Here is a 20,228-nt window from a genome sequence, read left to right on the forward strand (position 1 = left end):
TTTACATATATAAACATTTTAATATTAAATGTAATATATTTTTTTTCCTAACACTAGAAATGTACGGAAACTAAAAATTATAATAAATAAATAATAAATGTAGCCTTATATAACTTTAAGAGGGGAGACACTGCAGGCAAAACATTTTATTTATTTATTTATTTATTTTTGAGATTTTTGGCTTTTTATTTTTCCTAAAGTTTTTTTTTTTTTTTTTTTTTTTTCGTTTGTTTTTTAGACTAGTGGAAAGAAACATCCAAAAGACACTGTAAGTGTTTCTTTTATAGCACTTTCCATTTGTGTCAGACAGTAGATTTCAATTACAGTACATATTTTTAAAGGCCGTTTGCTCAAAATGACTTTTCTCCTACGCTGAGCCATAAATCTCCACTTCAGTAGCACTTTTACATTTTTATTTCTGTCTATCTTGAAGGTTTTTACAGAGGGATTTGTTCCTATATAATTTGCTTGATTATACAACATTTGTGAAAATAGAGTGTTTTCTGTTTTAAGTTTTACAGAGTGACAAAAAATGAGATGCCCAAAATTCCCTCTGTAAAAACCTTTGACTCTAATATGGCAAAAAAAGTGAAACAAGAATTTTGAAACTGACTTCATCCAGTGTTTACAGTTTTATACTAGAAATATGCAAATTAGCACATACTTTATTAAATAATGCCTAATTTGCATATTTTAACCTAACATTTTAGTAACCTTGTAATACAGAAATGTTTGCAATTATCAATGTAATCAATCACCTGGGTAAGTAAGGTGATAACTATAATTTTTTTTTTTTTTTTTTTTTTTTTAGTTAACAGTAACAACACTGCTAATAATCTGAGGGTTCACTCAAAAGCCAAGGTTTTTATTGTGTTTTATTAATTTGCCGCAAACTGTTTTGCAATGGCGGCTGTGATATCAGAAGTGAACTGACCGTACTGCCACCAGCTGATGTTTTACTGGAGATCAAAGGTCTCCACATGTCTGTGATTACGAATGCGTCACTTATTGCTGAGTTTTCTTCATGACGCTTAGTTTATATAAGAACATCTGAACCAAAGTGAACGTATCAGAGTAGCTGCGGCTGGACTGCAGTCATGAGTGTTTTTGAGGCTAGTTCTTCAGTTCGTGTGGTTTGTGTGGTAATCGAGGTTTAGTCTGTGTGTGTTTGGGACAAAGGAATGTGTTGATGTCAGAGACATAGTGTGGTAATTGTCAGGATGCTTCAGTTGTGTGAAGAGCTCTCAGCTCATCTCGGCTCAGGTAAGGACAGCTGTGTGAGAGAGTGTGTGTGTTAGAGAGAGCTGGAGAGTGAGAATAAATCATTTTAGTGATTGTATTTAGAATTTTTATGAATGTAAGGACAAGATGAACACTATCATTCAAAAATGTGCAATTCATACTTTTAATGAGCAAGATTGCATTAAATTGACAAATGACAGTAAAGACATTTTATAATGTTACAAAACATTTCTATTTAGAATAAACACTCTTCTTTTGAACTCTCTATTCATCAAAGAACAAAGCACAACTGTTTTCAACATTGATGATAATCAGAAATGTTTCTTGAAACATTAAGAAAATAATTGTAACCCGAAGATTTTGAATGATAGTGTACATTTACAATTTTGATTGGTTTTATTTGCACTAATTTCTCTTGGTGTGATGGGTTAAATATTACGATGATTAGAGTTAGGTTAGAGTTTTTACAGCAGGTTAAATATTTACTTATTGTTTACTTGGCTGTAGTTTGAAGACAGATGTCCTGTGTGTTGTATTTAAGGTCTAGTTAAGTGTAAGTCATAAAATGAGAATCTCTTAATCTGTGTTCAGTCTGAATGACCTTATTACAGTATAATATTCTCTAATGTACTATAAAACAATTGTATGGGTGTTTATCATTTTACTAGTCTATTTGGTCATTTAAATGACTTTCGGGTCAGATCTGTGAATGTTTGCATCATCATGAGGTTTATTACTGTAACAGATCATGAGAGGACAATGGCAATAGCTATTAACTTTAGTGAGAAAGAATAGATTATTTTCAAAATTCAAAACCCTGATACTTTTCAAGACTTCAGTGTGGTTTGCGATTGCAGAATTCATAACTTTTACAGCAATAGCTCTTGTGCATTTTTTGGTACATATACAGTGCCTTGCAAAAGTATTCATACCCCTTCATTTTTTTTTTCACGTTTTGTTGCAGAATTATGTTAAACTGCTTAAAATTATTTTTTTCCCAACATCAATTTACACTCCATACACCATAATAATGACAAAGCAAAAACCAGATTTGCAAATTTTACAAATGTATTGAAAATAAAACACTGAAATAAGTACATTGCATAAGTATTCAGACCCTTAACTCAGTACATAGTTAAAGCACCTCTACAGCCTCAAGTCTTTTTGAGTATGATGTGACAAGCTTTGCACATCTGCATTTGGCAATTATCTGCCATTCTTTGCCTCTTCTTTTCACCTCTCAAGCTCTGTCAGCTTGGATGGGGGCTGGCAGACATTTTCTAGAGTCCTAGTTTTTCCAATCGTCTTCCATTATGAATAATGGAGGCTACATGCTTCTGTGAACCTTCAATGCAGCTGATTTTTTTTCTGAACTCTTCCCTAGATCATTGCCTTAACGCAAGTCTGTCACTGAGCTCTACAGGCAGTTATCTTGACCTCAGGACTTTGTTTTTGCTCTGATATGCATTTTTAGCTGTTAGACCTTTTCTGAGAGGTGTGTGCCTTTCTAAATCATACTCATTCAAATGAATTTGCCACAGTTTAACTCCATTCGAAGTGTAGTAACATCTAGAAGCAATATGAAGGCTCCTGAGCTAAATTTCAAGTGCCCCGAAAAGGGTATGAATACTTATGCAACGAGATCTTTTCAGTTTTTTATTTCTAATAAATTTGCAAAGTTGTTACAAACCTGTTTTGTGCTTTGTCGTTATGGTGTATGAGATGTAGATTGATGTGGAAAAAAAGGAATTTAAAGCAGTTTAACATAATGCGGCAACAAAACAATATGTGAAAAAAAAAATGTGTCTGTTTTTAAACCTAATGCGAATGCATTTATTTTAATCCAGGAGCATTCACGGGACAGTGACTGCTGTCAGGTGCTTCATTACCCCTCCTTTCTCCTTTTTTATACCCCTCTCTCTCTGATGGTTTCTCTCACTTTCTTCTTTACAATACCTAAGCATCTAATTTCTTTTCCTTTTCTTATATCCTGTCTCGTTCTCTTTCTCTTTCTCATTCCCTCTGCAGCATTTTTAGCTGTTGGTTCCTCTTATCCCCAGAATGGCTCTAACAGCCTCTCTAAAGGTAACAAGCAGTCTGTCTGATGCTTTATCTGTCTATATTGCACTCATCTGTTTTACACTACGCTTGTCCTTCTTAGTTTCTGCTTCTATTTTAGAGCTAGTATTTGACCTCGGGCAAACGGCATGTCTAGTCTGGTGTGTTAACTGTGCTGCAGTGTCCTAGAGAGATCTCAAACTCACATTAAAGGGGTCATATCATGGAAAATATTAGGAGTTATGATATAATATGAAGAACTCAACATTTATTGAAACTGAACCACAAAACGGGTATGTTTGTAGCAATAGGCAAAAATACATTGTATGGGTCAAAATTATCGATTTTTCTTTTGTGCCAAAAATCATTAGGATATTAAATAAAGGTTCCATGAAGATATTTTGTACATTTCCTACCGTAAATATATATAAACTTAACTTTTGATTAATAATATGCATTGCTAAGAAATTCATTTAGGACACTTTAAAGGTGATTTTTGAAAGGTGAATATTTTTATTTTCAGATTCCAGATTCCAAATAATGTCCTATCCTAACAATTTACAAACCACGCATCAATGGAACGCTTATTTATTCAGCAGCTTTCATATGATGTATAAATCTCAATTTCTAAAAATTGACCCCTATGACTGGTTTTGTGATCGAGGGTCATATTTGATATTCAAGACCTGCCACATTTAACTTCAAGATGTTAGCTAATTATACTGTAACAGATCTCATTTACTGTACATGAAGCCTTAAAGGCAGGTACAGTAGCCTATTTAATTATGTATGATGCAGCAAGCAAGTTAGAAACTGCTGCTTGATGTGACAGAATCAAATGGTGGACTAAATGTCTTGCTGATTTTGCTTGTGTTTGACTAGGATTTATTGCTTGTCAACGTTCTCACAAAAATGGAACAGTAAGCTACTGTAATATTGTATAAATATGACACTTTTGGTTATAAATTTGGTTATAAATAACTTTTGGTTCAATCTTGACAATTTTTTTTTTAAAGCTGGAAAATATGACCTCTTTAAAGTTCTGGTGTTTATATGCAGTAGGTAGCTGTCAGTAGTGTAGAGTAAACTAACTGTAGATTTAGATCTATGTGTATTTCCATTAAAAAGTTTGTGATAAGTAGTTTTTTTTTAAGGTTTCTAAAAGAAGTCCTTTATGCTCACCAAGGCTGCATTAATTTGGTCAAAAATATAATAAAAACAGTACTATTGTGAAATATTATTATAATTTAAATTAACTGATTTCTATTTGAATATATTTTAAAATGTAATTTATTCCTGTGATGCATAGCTGAATTTTCAGCATCTTTACTTCAGTCTTCAGTGTCACGTGATCCTTTAGAAATCATTCTAATATGCAGATTTGCTGCTTAAGAAACATTTCTAATTATTATCAATGTTGAAAACAGTAATTCTGCGTAATATTTTTGTGAAAACTGAATTTACTGTCATGTTTAATCAAATTAATGCAGCCTTGCTGAATAAAATTATTAATTTATTTTTTTGATTTCTCAAACTTTTGAAAAGTAGTTTATGTAGTGCATGCAGTTAATAGTGAATCTGAATACAAGTGTTTTTGAATGCACTTTGGGTTTGTGCATGTTATTGCAGTTTTAGGTGTGTGTTTGTGTATTGCACCTGTAGTGCTTGCCATATGGCATGTGGGTGTTTTTACACCTTCCTGTTTTCCTGCACCACTAGTATAGTTGCCAGTCTTTTTTATGCATCACTTTAATCTTGAATATCTGTGTCTTTCTCTCATTGTAGTCCTCAGCGCTGACCGGGTGGAGCAGATGACCAAGACCTACAATGACATTGACGTGGTCACACACCTTCTGGCTGAAGTGAGTGATTGCTCAGCAAACTATGAGAAAATGCTTTGTCTGATTTGTTTTTGTTAGCAATAGCTCTTGATTGGTCGTCTGTTTGCATTACAATGTTGTCCCGCAGAGAGATCGCGACCTGGAATTGGCCGCTCGGATTGGTCAGTCCCTCCTACAGAGGAATCACGTGCTGCAGGAGCGAAACGAATCTCTGGAAGAGCAGCTAGCACAGGCCATAGACCAGGTACGACACACTTTGATATGACAAAAATCAGACTAAATATGCAATATCACATGAGTAGACGTGAGATATGGCTGTATATCGTCATGGCGGCCTTGTGCCTATGGCAGAATCACAGCGTGCCGATATACAGCCATGTCTCAGGTCTACTCGCGTGATATCGTGTTTGTACGACAGTTTGACGGCACGAGTGTGTAAATACATAAACAAAATAACAACAGTGTCTTTAAAAGCCCTTTTTTGTGCAGAACTTCTTCCTTCCGCCACTGATTCAATTCTAAAGTTGACAGTTTAACAGCTGAACCCAAGCTTCCGTTACTAATACCAAAATGTCACTTTAGAACTAGTAACGAAGGAACGTTAAGTTGCTTCATTGAAAGCTTATTGTATTGCTGTAGTAAAAGTTCACTGTATTGTGTATAGTAGATTATTATGAGAGAGAAATGGACTGGGCGTGTGTGATAACCTGTATCTGATACAGCATTCATTCTTCAGATCAGTCTCGTGTTCACAATGAACATTAGTTTGAATATCTGCTGAGGAAAGCGATATCTTTGTCGTAACAATTAGGGCTGTCGCGGTTAAGAAATTTCCCTTGCGGTAATTTTGAGTGGCTCAGTAGCGCGGTATGCGGTATTACCGCCATATAATTGTGTGTAGGCTGTTACAATGTAAGGTCATATTCAGAAATCAATAAACCGAAACCAAATCGCGTTGATATATGAAGTGAAGTAAACAGTACTTACATAGAAACCTAGCCAGAAAGAAATGCAAATTTTGAAGAAAAAATGTCAGACATACTTAGAGGCTTTGCATCTGAAATCTTCGTGTATATAACAGTTAGCGCGCACCCTCGAGTTTGACTGGATGAGAGACTTTCTGTCAGTATTTTACCTGCGTGTTTTAGGCGAGCTGTCAGTCACTGCAGTTTCATTGATACGCCACAAGATGGAGGCAAGAGACTATCTTTGAGTAAGTCTTTAATCCGTTCATTCAACTATACGTTCAAAAACGCTTATTTATTCAAAGAGAGACGTAATGAAACACGATGTTAAAATCATTTCAACTTTAATCGCCACTTTTAAAGGCTCAGCTGACCAGCAGAGCATCGATGTTAAGACAGAGATTTCACTTTCATTGGACATGACAAGCTAGTTTCACATACATACCCGACTCGATCTGAAAGACAGACGCAGGTAATCGCACAAGCTCAGTCGATCTCTCTCTCATTCGCTGTCTGTTTAGGCTTGTTAAGTGCAAATCTACTGAGCCTCATAATAAACACATTATGTTATCATTACTAACTTATTACTAATTTAATATTCAGCACACAGGCATTAAGTGAGAAGGGCAAATCCTTAGGAAAAAAGAAAACAGGCAAATATCGCGGTTGCTGCGGTTGTTGCATTCCTCTGCGGTTATGCACGTCAATAGCGCGGTATTGCGATATTGCGGTTATCGCGACAGCCCTAGTAACAATAATATCCTTTCATCTGTTAAGGGTGATTTTAGTGCTCAGTGCATTTGTTTGCTGCATCAAGCTCTTGTTGAAACTAAAAATAACTTGTGTTATAGCGTTAACTTTTCAATGTAAAAGTCTTTACTGCTGGCTCATAATGAACATTAGTTTGAATATTTGCTGAGGAAAGCGATATCTTTGTCATAACAATAATATCCTTTCATCTGTTAAGGTGATTTTAGTGTTCAGTGCATTTGTTTGCTGCGTCAAGCTCTTGTTGAAACTAAAAATAACTTGCGTTTATAGTTTGAACTTTTCGATGTAAAAGTCTTTACTGCTGACTCTCTTGTCACCATCTAATGGTGGAACAATGTAACTAAAATCACCGTCACAAACGTTTCTCAATACTAAACACTCATATAAAATACTGTTATTTATATAAAATATTATTTATTGAATAATAATATTAATAAACAACAACAACAGCCATTATAAAAGTTGCTAGGCAATTCAGTCAAAAGTACAAAAGCAGCGCTCTGATATGCAGCATTGAATTAGATGAGATTTTGCCAAAACTGTCTTTTCTGGAACAAATGATAGATTAATACGACTCAAGACTACAGTTAGATTTACCCATAATGAATTATATCTCATGTGTAACCACTATAGAGACATCAGAGCCAGCTGTAAATTCCAGAGGATCTGGCCGAGGTGAGGTGCTCTCGTACGTGTTCTGGAGCTCACATGTCCGAAATCGTCAGTGCAAATTTTCACATAGACATTATCTTTATTTATTCCATGGAATGTCTGGATACTGGATTCTGATTGGCTGGCAGGTGTGCAGTAAAACCGTTTAATGCACAGGTAGTTCCAAGTCAGTTTAATCACCGTTCTATATTAATGCGCTGCTTTAATTGATGCACGCAAAAGCACAGAGAGAGAGAGAGAGAGAGAGAGAGAGAGAGAGGTCGGAGATCGCATTGTGCTGCTCACATACATAAACTTCTTGTCAGCGTTTGCCTGCGATCCTTATTAAAATAGCATAGATACTAGATCGCTACATTATATTCCTCAGCAACGGGTTGGTAAAACTGCTGTTTTTGAATGAATTGTTGTTTGTAGAGAGAGACGCACAGCATGCAGGTACGCACGCACATTCACATACACACACACACACACGCAACTGTCATCTCTCTTGCCTTCACACTCTCTCTTGGTCGATCGATAATCTACTGAAACAAATGCTATTTTTCTTTCAAATAAATGTGATCTTACCGGACTATTTAATCTCTGAGTCTGATTTGAAGCGGGCAGAATGCTAGAGCTGCGTGTCATAACTGACGAAAATAACCGTCTTTTTTATCCATTCAGTCAAATTTTGCGCTGCAAATATCAATCCTAGTTTTAATTTGTCTATAACCATGGAATAAGCGGGATAATCAACGGCTTGCCGTGCGTTAAAGGATTTAAAATGCACTTCGCGGAGGCAACCACCCTCCGCTTCGCGTCGGGCGGTTATTAGCCTCCACGTCGTGCATTTAAAATCCTTTAACGCACGGCAAACCGTTGATTATCCCTTACTAACAAACTGCATATTTGAACTGTAAACAAGTACATTTTCACCTCTTAAAACGACATTCCATGACACAAAACCAGTAATATTTGTAAAATGATACTGATTTGGGCATCCGCCATGACACTTGCTGTAAGAAGTACCACAAGCGGAGTGATACGATTACAAACTGTGAAATGGCTGTTGGAGTTCTGATATCACTCTAATATCACACTCTTATCAGCCAATCAGATTTGAGGACCAGAAAGAACTATTGTATGAATGTGTATAAGCTGGTCTTACATGTAATCGCTCCATCAGGTTCATCAGCTTCAGCATGAGTTGTCGAAGAAGGATGAGCTCCTCCGTATGGTCGCGAGCGCCAGCGAGGAGAGCGAGACCGACTCCAGCTGCTCCACGCCGCTACGTCACGCTGCGCCCACAGGGGCCGCGTTTGCCCTCAGCCAGCTGGAGGCCCTACAGTCCAAACTCCAGGAGCTGGAGGAGGAGAACCTGTCCCTGAGATCAGAGGTGCGTCACAGGCTCTGGATGATATTTTAGGAGCATAAGGGTTTTATGAAAGCATTACCTCTGATGTTCCACAGGCCTGTCACCTGAAGAAAGAGACCATCACTTATGAGGAGAAAGAACAGCAGTTGGTGAACGACTGCGTTAAAGAGCTACGTGAGTATCTGCGACTTTCAAGATCCAAATCAAGTTAAACCAAGGCGACTGCCTTTGACAGCAGCATCATAAACCAAATTTAACCTCATTCACATTGTCCTTCACAAACAGACTCTAATGAACTCCTTTTGTCTGTTTTAATACATTCTGTAAATTTCATTAAACAATGCATGTAACTTGTTGATTTTGGCCAGTGTGCAATTTTGGAAATGCCTTTACGCTCAAAGAGTGCCTATAATGCCTAAAAATGGCTGGGCTCTGTAGGGTTTGAAACCGAGCCTCAGTAAAAATGCACATGCAACTAAATAATCCATTAGTAATCAAATTGATTGCTCAATCAGACTGAAAAGCCTTCTTGTAAACACTGCAGTCAGTCTGATTGAGCTCGATCTAAATTAAATTTGGATCGGAAGGTGATGTGGAAACCTTAGATAATCCAATTAATAGGAAAAAATTAAGCATGCAAATGCTTGAATCCAACAATCTTTCTCAGTAGGATTTAAAATTAGTTTGTGCACATGCACAGTTTCTGCAAATCTAAAAAAGTCTTAATAGAAATAGAATAGAAAGCCTTTATTGTCATTATACATCAGTACAATGAAATTTAGAGCAGCTCCTTGAAAGTGCACACAGCGCAATGTATCAGTAATGTACTCGCGAACTACAACTACAATACACAGATATACAAATAAAACAGATTAGACATACTGTGGTCCAAAATGGCGAGCAGCATACAGTATGGTAGAGGTAGTGTGAATAGTGCAAAAATGGGGGTATAATATAAGTGCAATGTAATACAAATATAACAGTTTTCAGTGCAACTCTGAGTTCAGTATGGAAACGGCTTTTGGAAAGAAACTGTCCCTGAGTCTATTTGTTCTGGCAGGTATAGACCTATATCGCCTGCCAGAAGGCAGTAAGTTAAAGAGATGAAAACCGGGGTGAGTATTGTCCTTTAAAATGTTCCTAGCCCTGCTGAGACAGCGGGCGTTATGGATGGAGGTAATAGAGGGAAGAAGGCTGCCGATGATTTTTTGTGCAGTATTGGTCACCCTCTGCAGCCAGTCTGTTAATACTATCAGTCAAAAGTTTTGAACAGTAAGTTTTTTTTAAGTCTCCTCTGCTCACCAAGTCTGCATTTATATGATCCAAAATACAGCAAAAGCAGTAAAAATGTGAAATATTTTTACTATTTAAAATAACTGTTTTCTATTTGAATTTATTTTAAAATTTAATTTATTCCTGTGATCAAAGATACATTTTCAGCATCGTTACTCCAGTCTTCAGTGTCACATGATCCTTCTGAAATCACTCTAATATGCTGATTTGCTGTTCAAGAAACATCAACATTTATGTGAAATAAAAAGCTTTTGTAACATTACACATTATACACTGTAACATTCAAAAGCGTGGAAAGAAATTGTAGAAATACTTTTATTTAGCAAGGATGCTTTAAATTGATCAAAAGTGATGACAAAGACATGTAATGTTACAAAAGATTTCTATTTCAGATAAATGTTGTTCTTTTGAACTTTCTATTCATCAAAAAAAAAACTGAGAAATTCTACTCAGCTGCTTTTCAACAAATGTTTTTTGAGCATCAAATCAGAATATTAGAATGATTTCTGAAGGATTGTGCAACTGGAGTAATGATGCTAAAAATTCAGCTTTGAAATCACAGGAATAAATTACATTTTAAAATATATTCAAATAGAATTTAAATAGTAAAAATATTATTTGTTTTTGCAGTACTTTGAATACAATAAATGTAGGCTTGGTGAGCAGAAAAGACTCCTTAAAAATGTTCAAAAATGTTTAACTGGTAGTGTAGCTCTTCTGCAAATTAAGGTTTGAAAAAGTCTTTAAATTAAAAAATCATGACTTTATGTGTCATTGCATACATTGCCATTGTCTTGTTTTCCAGTACAAACATCTAAACATCCTTAAATCAAGATAAATGTAACAAAATTATATGCATGTAAAGCTGATGTGTATTTTTACTGAGGCTCCGTTTCAAACCCTAGAGAGCCACCCAGCCATTTTTAGGCATGATGGGCGTTCTTTGAGTTTTAAAGGCGTTTTCAAAATTGCACTTACTCCATTTTGATGATTTTTTTTTTGTCCACTTCTACATTTAGTTTACATTCTTTGCTTGGTCTTAAAGTCTTAAATTTACCTTCACAAAATCTGTAGAAACGCTGTGCACAGTGCCATAATGTGCATAGGTTTTACGTCTTATGAATGTGCGTGTTTATTTGCGTCTCACATTGTGAACTGGTCAGTGGAAGAGACTTAAAGATTACTAAAAGCTCTTTGACATAAATGTCAGAAAAGACGACAGTTATACTCTCATTGGCTCCAGGTGACATTTTCTAGTTCTGAATGTGACATCTAAACAATTGTGTGAATTGGACTGCTTTAGGGTTTATATAAATACAACCTTTAGAATGTGAAACTGGATTGAATTCATTCAGATTGATGAAAATTAGCATATGTACAGTAAATATGCAAGTATAAATGTGTTATAGGTTTATTTTGAGTAGGTTATTCTGTGTTTGTTTAACAGGAGAGTCAAACAGTCAAATGGTGTCACTGACGGATGAGCTCTCCCAGAAGAACGAAGAGTTAATAAGACATCAGGAGGAGATTGCACAACTCCTCTCACAGATCGTAGAGCTCCAGCAAAGAGTAAAAGAGGTCAGGATACGTGCCAAATGTAATACTTTCAGCAAGGGAGCATTACATTGATCAAGAGTGGCAGTAAAAACATTTACAATGTTACATAAGTTTCTATGTCAAAAAAAAAACACAGTTGTTTTGAACTTTTTTACTGTCTTGAGTAGCAAAATCAGCACAAAAAAATGTCTGAAGGATCATGTGACGCTAAAAACTGGAGTAATGATGCTGCAAATTCAGCTTTGCATCATGGAAAGTTGCTTTTAAAAATAATGCATTACAATATTGAGTTACTCCCTAAAAAATTAACTAATTACATTACTTAGTTACTTTTTGTGAAAAGTAATGTGTTATGTTACTTTTTAAATCTGGGCAGTGTTTACTTGTTTGTTTTTAATATAAAAAGTTCTATTTTTGGCAGATATAAAAGCCTCAGGCTGAAGGAAAAATAAATTCACATCTGTTAAGTTGACCGCAGAAGTAGTTCAACACTCTTCAGCAATAAAAAATAAATACTTTTTTTTATTTAGTAATTTATAGTAATTAGTGTGGAATCATTGCATCATTAAAGGACAGAAGCAAAGACACTGGTTAATAAAATGGGATTAAATACATAAAATATATTTGTATTACTTATATTTAATTATTCCAGGTTAGCGTCATATACTGAGTTGCATTTCACTGCATTTTTTAATCATTTTAAGGAATACTGAATCTGTGAGATGAATTAATGCTTGTTCATATTTATTCTAGAATTAAAGTAACATCTTCTGATTTCTCTTAACATGGGGACAAGACAGCTTTCAATCAATAAATGGGAAAAAAAGTATCTAGCGTTACTTATTTGGAAAAGTAACTCAGATATCCTCCTGTAAATTAAAAAGTAATGCGTTACTGTATTGGTTACTTCGACAAAAGTAATCTGATTATGTAACTTGCGTTACTTGTGATGTGTATACACTGCATTTTACAATACATTGTAAAATGCCATAATTTTGTTGTTTGGCTTGTTTTATTTAATTTTGTTTCTTTTTATTTCATTGGGGTTTTTTTTTTTTTTTTCATTTTTTCTGGGTATTTTATTTTTTATTTCCCTTATTAATTCTGTTTCATTGTTTTTATTTCATATTTATTTATTAGATTTTTTATTGAATTTTAGTATTTTTTGCTTTGTTTAGTCTTTGTTGTTGTTTTTTTTTGCAAAAAATATTTTCTTTTTAAATTTTATCAATGTTTTTTATTTATATTTATTTTTTGTTCACTATTTCATAGTTGTTTTATTTCATTGTAATTAATTTAGTTTTTAATCAGTTTTGTCATTGTATTTATTTTTTTAATCACTTTTTAATTCTGTTTCATTTTTATTTTTCAGTTTTTGATTAAGATTTTTTAGAATATTTTTGCTTTATTTTTGTTAGTTTTTTTTGTTTTCTTTAACCAAAAAAAATCCTATTTTTTGTTTTTTATTATTTAGTTTAGATTTTTTCATTTTATTTTTTGCAGCTTTTTTGTTTTTTCTTTAAATGTTTTTTTATATTTTATATTTTTATATAATATATTTCATTTTTGTGTTTTATTTCATTGTAATTAATTTTGTTTTATTAATTTTCTTCTTTGTATTTAATTGTTTTAAATCATTATTAATTATTTTTCGTTGTTTCGTTTGTGTCATATTCTCAGTTGCATTTCACTGCATTTTTAGGCGGAATACTGAATCTGTGAGATGAATTAATGCATGTTCACATTTATTCTAGAATTAAAGTAACATCTTTCTTCCGATTTCTCTTAACATGGGGACAAGACAGCTTTCAATCAATAAATGGGGAAAAAAGTATCTAGCGTTACTTATTTGCAAAAGTAACTCAGATATTCTCATGTAAATTAAAAAGTAATGCATTACTTTTATTAGTTACTTGGAAAAAAGTCATCTGATTATGTAACACTGCATTTTACAATACGTTCACATAAAAATGTAAAATATTCAAAATACTTCTGTTTCTACTGTATTTTTATCAAATAAATGCAGTCTTTGAGCATGAGATGTTCAAAAACTTGATAAAAGTACTTTTAAACTGTGTTGAATGGTATGTTACATAATCGTGCATGTCTGTGTTTGTTTCTCAGTTGGCGCTAGAGAAAGAAGAGTTGAGAATTCACCTTCAAGCCTCAAAGGAAGCACAACGGCAGCTGACTGCTGAGGTAAAACTCCACACACACTGTACATAATGTGCATGTGACATAACAAACCCTGAGATCAAACAGCTTTGCGTCTGCAAATCTGGATTAAGCCTGATCATTCTGATTAAACAGCCCTGTTTTACTTAAGAATTAATCTGCATGATTTAAAGTCTTAAAGCATTTTAAACATCAATTTCTGAACTTTTAAGACAAAGCAGCTTAGTCACTGTGAATTAGAAAAGGCTGTAAACTTCACTCATAAATGTGGTGTGCAGCTTATCACTGCACTTCTGCTGAACTCATGAAATATGTCCATAAAACCTGGAGATGTTACAACGCATGACAGGACAGAGTTGTTTCATAAATGGTGTGACCACAGTGACCTGAAAGTGTTATGGTGATCATGTCTGTATCTTGCGTATATCAGGATATTGAACTCTCTCTGCTGTAAGCTTGTCATAATAACATATTTTTTGGATCAATAAACTGCCACTGAAGTAACTGCAATAAACAATATTATTGTCATTTTAAGACCTTTTTATGAAACGCATGGAAATGCAATGGAAAAAAATGATCAAGGTCAATCGTAAAATAAGTCAATAAAGTAATTATGACAGTATATCATGACAGGTCTCCTCTGCTGTATTATTGGACATATTGTCGTCCTGTGGAATATAAACGTCTGTGTGTCTGTGTGTGTTTTAGTTAAAGGAGCTGTCGGACAGGAATGTGGAGTGTGTGGGAATGCTACACGAGTCTCAGGAGGAAATTAAGGAGCTGCGCAGTAAGACCACGCCATCTGCAGGCCTGCGCAGACACTACGGACTCTACCCCATGGTGAGAAACAACAACCTCATGTTTGTCTATCTGTCTCATATGTTTAAATAGTATTTTTTCCAATCACATGTGTTCTTAATATGAGCTTATTCAATGCATTATTAGATAGGCGTAATGCGTTGTTATTCACATTGCAATATATTATACATTTTCATAATATTACAATATATAATATTATACAGTGCACGAAATTTGGTGCTAATCATGTGTTTGTAATTTTGGCTGTAATTAAAAACGTATAAATAAATATGAGAAAAAGAATGGATGTAGATATGGCTGTTTTATTATAGATCTTATTATAATGTATCAGTTTTATTTATAATTTTTTGCAAAAACATACAATACAATATGCAAGCACAAGCATTTTTTATTTGTTATTGTTTGGTTTATGTATTTTGTTTCAGTTTATTTGTTTACGTCATTGTTTTGTATTTTTATTAAGGGTTTTCATTGTATTTATTTTTTTATTTCTTTGTTTTTATATCATCAAAAGCAAATTTCTTTTACATTTATTTTATTTTGTATTGAATTTAATTTTGTTTTTCGCTTTGCTTAGCTTTATTTTTTTGCTGCTTTTGTTATTTTTTTAATAAAAAAAATATATTTTAAATAAATGTTTACTTCCAGTTTTTGATTACATTTTTTTCTTATTGAATGTTATTTATTTCTCTTTTTTTTGCTTTGTTTTTGTTTTATTTTATGCTTTTTTTTTTTTAATACCAACAAAAAAATTCCCCCTTTTCTAAATGTTTAATTTTTATTATTTGTATTTATTTTGAGTTTTTTTTGTTTGTTTGTTTATTTCATTGTAATTCATTTTGGTTTTATTCAGTGTTTTCATTGTATTTTTTTATATATCACTTATTAATTCTGTTTCATTGTTTTTATTTATTTTTTTCATGTTTTGATTTTATTTTTTTATTGAATTTGATTTCTTTCTTTTTTTTGCTTTATTTTTTGCTTTTTGTTTTCTATTTGAAAGAATAAATCTTTTTAATGTTTTTATTATTTCATTGTTTTATTTCATTGTAATTCATTTTGTTTTTAATACATTTTTTCATTGTATTAATTTTTTTTATTCAGTTTCATTGGTTTTATATCTTTTTTCAGTTTTTTTTTTTTTTATATATACACACACACACACACACACACACACACATATTTACATATTGATAATTTATAATAATTAATTTTAACTATTTTCCCCCAATGTTTTTGCTGTTGTATTTTTTGGTTTTCATTTTTGGTTTTTATGTAACATGCTTTTTTTGCATGGACCAGTCTTTTTGCATTGGGTTTATAGGTATATAATTTTTGCTCTTTTTTTTTTTTTTTTTTTTTTTTTTTTTATGTCCTTCAGGATTCTTTAGCAGCTGAGATTGAAGGTACTATGAGAAGAGAACTGAGTGTAGACGAGGAAATCGCCTTTCAGGACCAGAGGTGATGCTCACTATTCCCCTTCACACTCAGAGTTACATTTATAAAAGCCATTTTATCCTTCAGCAGTACTGACCTTTGGCCCCTGTCTTCTCCCTCTGAAGGTCAAACCATAAGCGTGTGTTCCAGACGGTGCGCTCTGTCAACCAATCAGCGATGAGAGCGGCTGCCGCAGTGCCTCCAATACCTGGCTCCGCCCGCAGCGGTGTAGTCATGACCCCAGTGCCCTATCAATCACACACACCCAACACAGAGGAACAAGCTGAAGATGTGGACGTCACCAAGTGAGTGTGACCACAGAATGTGTTTATACCCACAGTGCTTATGTGTCTTTTCAACACACATCATCTTTGTGCTGCAGAGAGAACTCTCGTCTGGGTCAGCCTGGCTCTCCCGGAGGAAACGACCTTACATCAGCCCTAAATCGACTCTCTCTACGAAGGCAGAACTTCCTGTGCGAGCGACAGTTCTTCCAGGCCGAGAGAGAGCGGAAGCTGCAGGAGCTGGCGGCTGCCGAGTCGGAAGGAGGCGGGAGCGGCTGCAGTTCACCAATGGGAAGCACCATCTCGTCTTTCACCAACCTATCAGAATTCTCCTTCTCTTCCAGCTGCTTTAAGACATTCCTGCCTGAAAAACTGCAGATTGTTAAACCAATGGAAGGTGAGTAGATGATAGTACATGCCATTAGTACAATTTTAGAAAAACTTCTCTTTTTTCCACACACTATTTAAACAAACAGATACTCACAGATTTCGAAAATAAAGTCGGAATACTTGAGAATAAAGTCGGAATACTTTATTCTAAAAAAAAAAAAATCGAAGATTATGAGATTAAAGTCGTAATATTTTGAAAATAAAGTCGGAATATTTCGAAAATAAAGTCATAATATTTTGAGAATAAAGTTGTAGTATTTTGACTCTATTCTCGAAATATTACAAGAATAAAGTCAAAATATTATAAAGGCAAAACACTTTGAGAATAAAGGCAAAATACTTTGAGAATAAAGGCAAAATACTTTGAGAATAAAGTCAAAATATTATAAAGTCAAAATACTTTGAGAATAAAGGCAAAATACTTTGAGAATAAAGGCAAAATACTTTGAGAATAAAGTCAAAATATTATAAAGTCAAAATACTTTGAGAATAAAGGCAAAATACTTTGAGAATAAAGGCAAAATACTTTGAGAATAAAGGCAAAATACTTTGAGAATAAAGGCAAAATACTTTGAGAATAAAGTCAAAATATTATAAAGGCAAAACACTTTGAGAATAAAGTCAAAATATTATAAAGGCAAAACACTTTGAGAATAAAGGCAAAATACTTTGAGAATAAAGGCAAAATACTTTGAGAATAAAGTCAAAATATTATAAAGGCAAAACACTTTGAGAATAAAGGCAAAACACTTTGAGAATAAAGGCAAAATACTTTGAGAATAAAGGCAAAATACTTTGAGAATAAAGTCAAAATATTATAAAGGCAAAACACTTTGAGAATAAAGGCAAAACACTTTGAGAATAAAGTCAAAATATTATAAAGGCAAAACACTTTGAGAATAAAGGCAAAATACTTTGAGAATAAAGTCAAAATATTATAAAGGCAAAACACTTTGAGAATAAAGGCAAAATACTTTGAGAATAAAGTCAAAATATTATAAAGGCAAAACACTTTGAGAATAAAGGCAAAATACTTTGAGAATAAAGGCAAAATACTTTGAGAATAAAGTCAAAATATTATAAAGGCAAAACACTTTGAGAATAAAGGCAAAATACTTTGAGAATAAAGTCAAAATATTATAAAGGCAAAACACTTTGAGAATAAAGGCAAAACACTTTGAGAATAAAGGCAAAACACTTTGAGAATAAAGGCAAAACACTTTGAGAATAAAGTCAAAATATTATAAAGGCAAAACACTTTGAGAATAAAGGCAAAATACTTTGAGAATAAAGGCAAAATACTTTGAGAATAAAGTCAAAATATTATAAAGGCAAAACACTTTGAGAATAAAGGCAAAACACTTTGAGAATAAAGGCAAAACACTTTGAGAATAAAGGCAAAACACTTTGAGAATAAAGGCAAAACACTTTGAGAATAAAGTCAAAATATTATAAAGTCAAAATACTTTGAGAATAAAGGCAAAATACTTTGAGAATAAAGTCAAAATACTTTGAGAATAAAGTCAAAATATTATAAATGCAAAATACTTTGAGAATAAAGGCAAAATACTTTATTCTCAAAAAAATTAAAATGGAAAATTGAGATTAAAGTCCAAATATTTTGAGAATAAAGGGAAAATACTTTGAGAATAAAGGGAAAATACTTTAATCTCGTAATCTTAGTTTTTTTTTTTTTTTTTTTGAGAATAAAGTATTTTCCCTTTATTCTCAAAGTATTTGGACTTTATTCTCAAAACATTTGGATTTTAATCTCAATATTTGATTTTTTTTTTTGAGAATAAAGTATTTTGCCTTCATTCTCAAAATATGTCGCATTTATAATATTTTGACTTACTACGAGAATTAAGTCAAAATACTACAAGAATAGTCGAAATATTATGAGAATCAAGTCAAAATATTATAAAGGCGAAACATTTTGAGAATAAAGGCAAAATACTTTTTTGACTATTCTCAAAACATTTTCATAAGTCTCTTAAGCTCATCAAAGCTGTCACATGATCCTTCAGAAATAATTCTAATGTGATGATTTGCTGCTCAAGAAACTTATTCTTACTATTTTTATAATTAAGTATTTTCTTATCATCATTGGCCCCTTACATTTGAACACTAGTGTGTGTGTGTATATATATATATATATATATATATATATATATATATATATATATATATATATATATATATATAGAATTAGTAGAATTGCACATTGTAGTGTGTTGCTATGTGTCTTCAGTATTTGTATTTCTGTTGGCTTGATTTCAGGTTCTCTGACTCTTCATCACTGGCAGCAGCTCGCTAAACCCCACCTGGCCACTATTCTAGACCCCCATCCAGGTGTAGTTACCAAAGGCTTCCGCCCTCTCCCTCAGGACAGTGTTTACCACCTGACTGACCTTGAAGAAGACGAAGACCATGAGAAGCTACCATGGGAACATAAGAGAAAAGAGGAACCAACACAGGATAAGATAAAAGAGGAGGAGGAGGAAGGAATCACGTTTAATGTGCGTTCATCGTCCACTCCGGAAGAGAAGCGAGAGAGGAGGCATGTCCAAAGTCCAGCTAATGTCCCGCCTCTTCCCGCATCCCTCAGGAATTCCCCTGTGCCCATAGCAACAGTTGTTTCCTTAGCAGCAGCAGTTAACCTGACAGGCAGCGCTGCTCCTGCAGTCAGTTCTGGACTCTCAGGATCAGCAGCTCCACACTTTGAGCTCAATCTCGGAACTAAAGCGCCTTCTACAGGTAAACGGCTGTCACTGCAAGCACCATTTTGATTATGATAATGCATGTTTTTTTTGTTGAATGTTGCATGTTTGTTGATCACTTTTTGTTTGTGTTTAGCTATAAATCCTGGGAAATATCAGAGCTCCACTTTTTCCACATACACCTTCACAACCTGCCGGATCCTGCATCCTAGTGACAGCACACAGGTCACACCCAGGTACATCTATCACCCCTATTAAACATTAGTTTATGGATGTGAATCATTTGATAACTGTCTTCATTTTTGCTGTTGTGTTCAGTGCCTTATTGAACTGCACGTTTACTTTAGTAAGTCAGGACATCAGATTTTAGTATGCAAGTGAGTTTGAGACTGATTTGTTCATTAAAAAGAACTTTTATGTCAAAAACAAAAAAATGAACCGATTCAAAAAGAGTCATGCTAATGATTCAGAGGGGTCACACTGTATGTTTGTTATTGTCTATTTTCAATTTTTTTTTTTTTTTTTTTTTTTGCATTTATTTATTTTGATTTTGGCACAGTTTTTGTCAATTCTGTTTTATATATACATTTTAATATTTTTATTATTATCTTTATTATTATATTTCTCAGCTCTGTTAAAAACATTATTTC

The 20,228-nt window shown here is 33.5% G+C and overlaps 1 protein-coding gene across 1 annotated transcript in view; it reads left to right on the forward strand.

The window, feature by feature from the left end:
• Positions 1-19,836, forward strand: part of LOC141346843 (trafficking kinesin-binding protein 2-like) — a 38,730-nt gene extending 18,894 nt beyond the window's left edge. The window contains exons 4-16 of the mRNA XM_073851803.1: positions 3,271-3,327; positions 5,086-5,162; positions 5,269-5,385; positions 8,715-8,924; positions 8,999-9,077; positions 11,644-11,774; positions 13,878-13,952; positions 14,637-14,768; positions 16,129-16,208; positions 16,310-16,489; positions 16,567-16,865; positions 19,139-19,615; positions 19,715-19,836. Of these exons, the coding sequence (XP_073707904.1) occupies positions 3,271-3,327; positions 5,086-5,162; positions 5,269-5,385; positions 8,715-8,924; positions 8,999-9,077; positions 11,644-11,774; positions 13,878-13,952; positions 14,637-14,768; positions 16,129-16,208; positions 16,310-16,489; positions 16,567-16,865; positions 19,139-19,615; positions 19,715-19,836 (2,036 nt within the window). The remainder of the gene's footprint in view (positions 1-3,270; positions 3,328-5,085; positions 5,163-5,268; positions 5,386-8,714; positions 8,925-8,998; positions 9,078-11,643; positions 11,775-13,877; positions 13,953-14,636; positions 14,769-16,128; positions 16,209-16,309; positions 16,490-16,566; positions 16,866-19,138; positions 19,616-19,714) is intronic.
• Positions 19,837-20,228: the final 392 nt, after the last annotated feature.

The sequence above is a fragment of the Garra rufa genome, chromosome 12 (assembly GCF_049309525.1).
Source record: "Garra rufa chromosome 12, GarRuf1.0, whole genome shotgun sequence".
In the NCBI taxonomy this organism is placed as follows: Eukaryota; Metazoa; Chordata; class Actinopteri; order Cypriniformes; family Cyprinidae; genus Garra; species Garra rufa.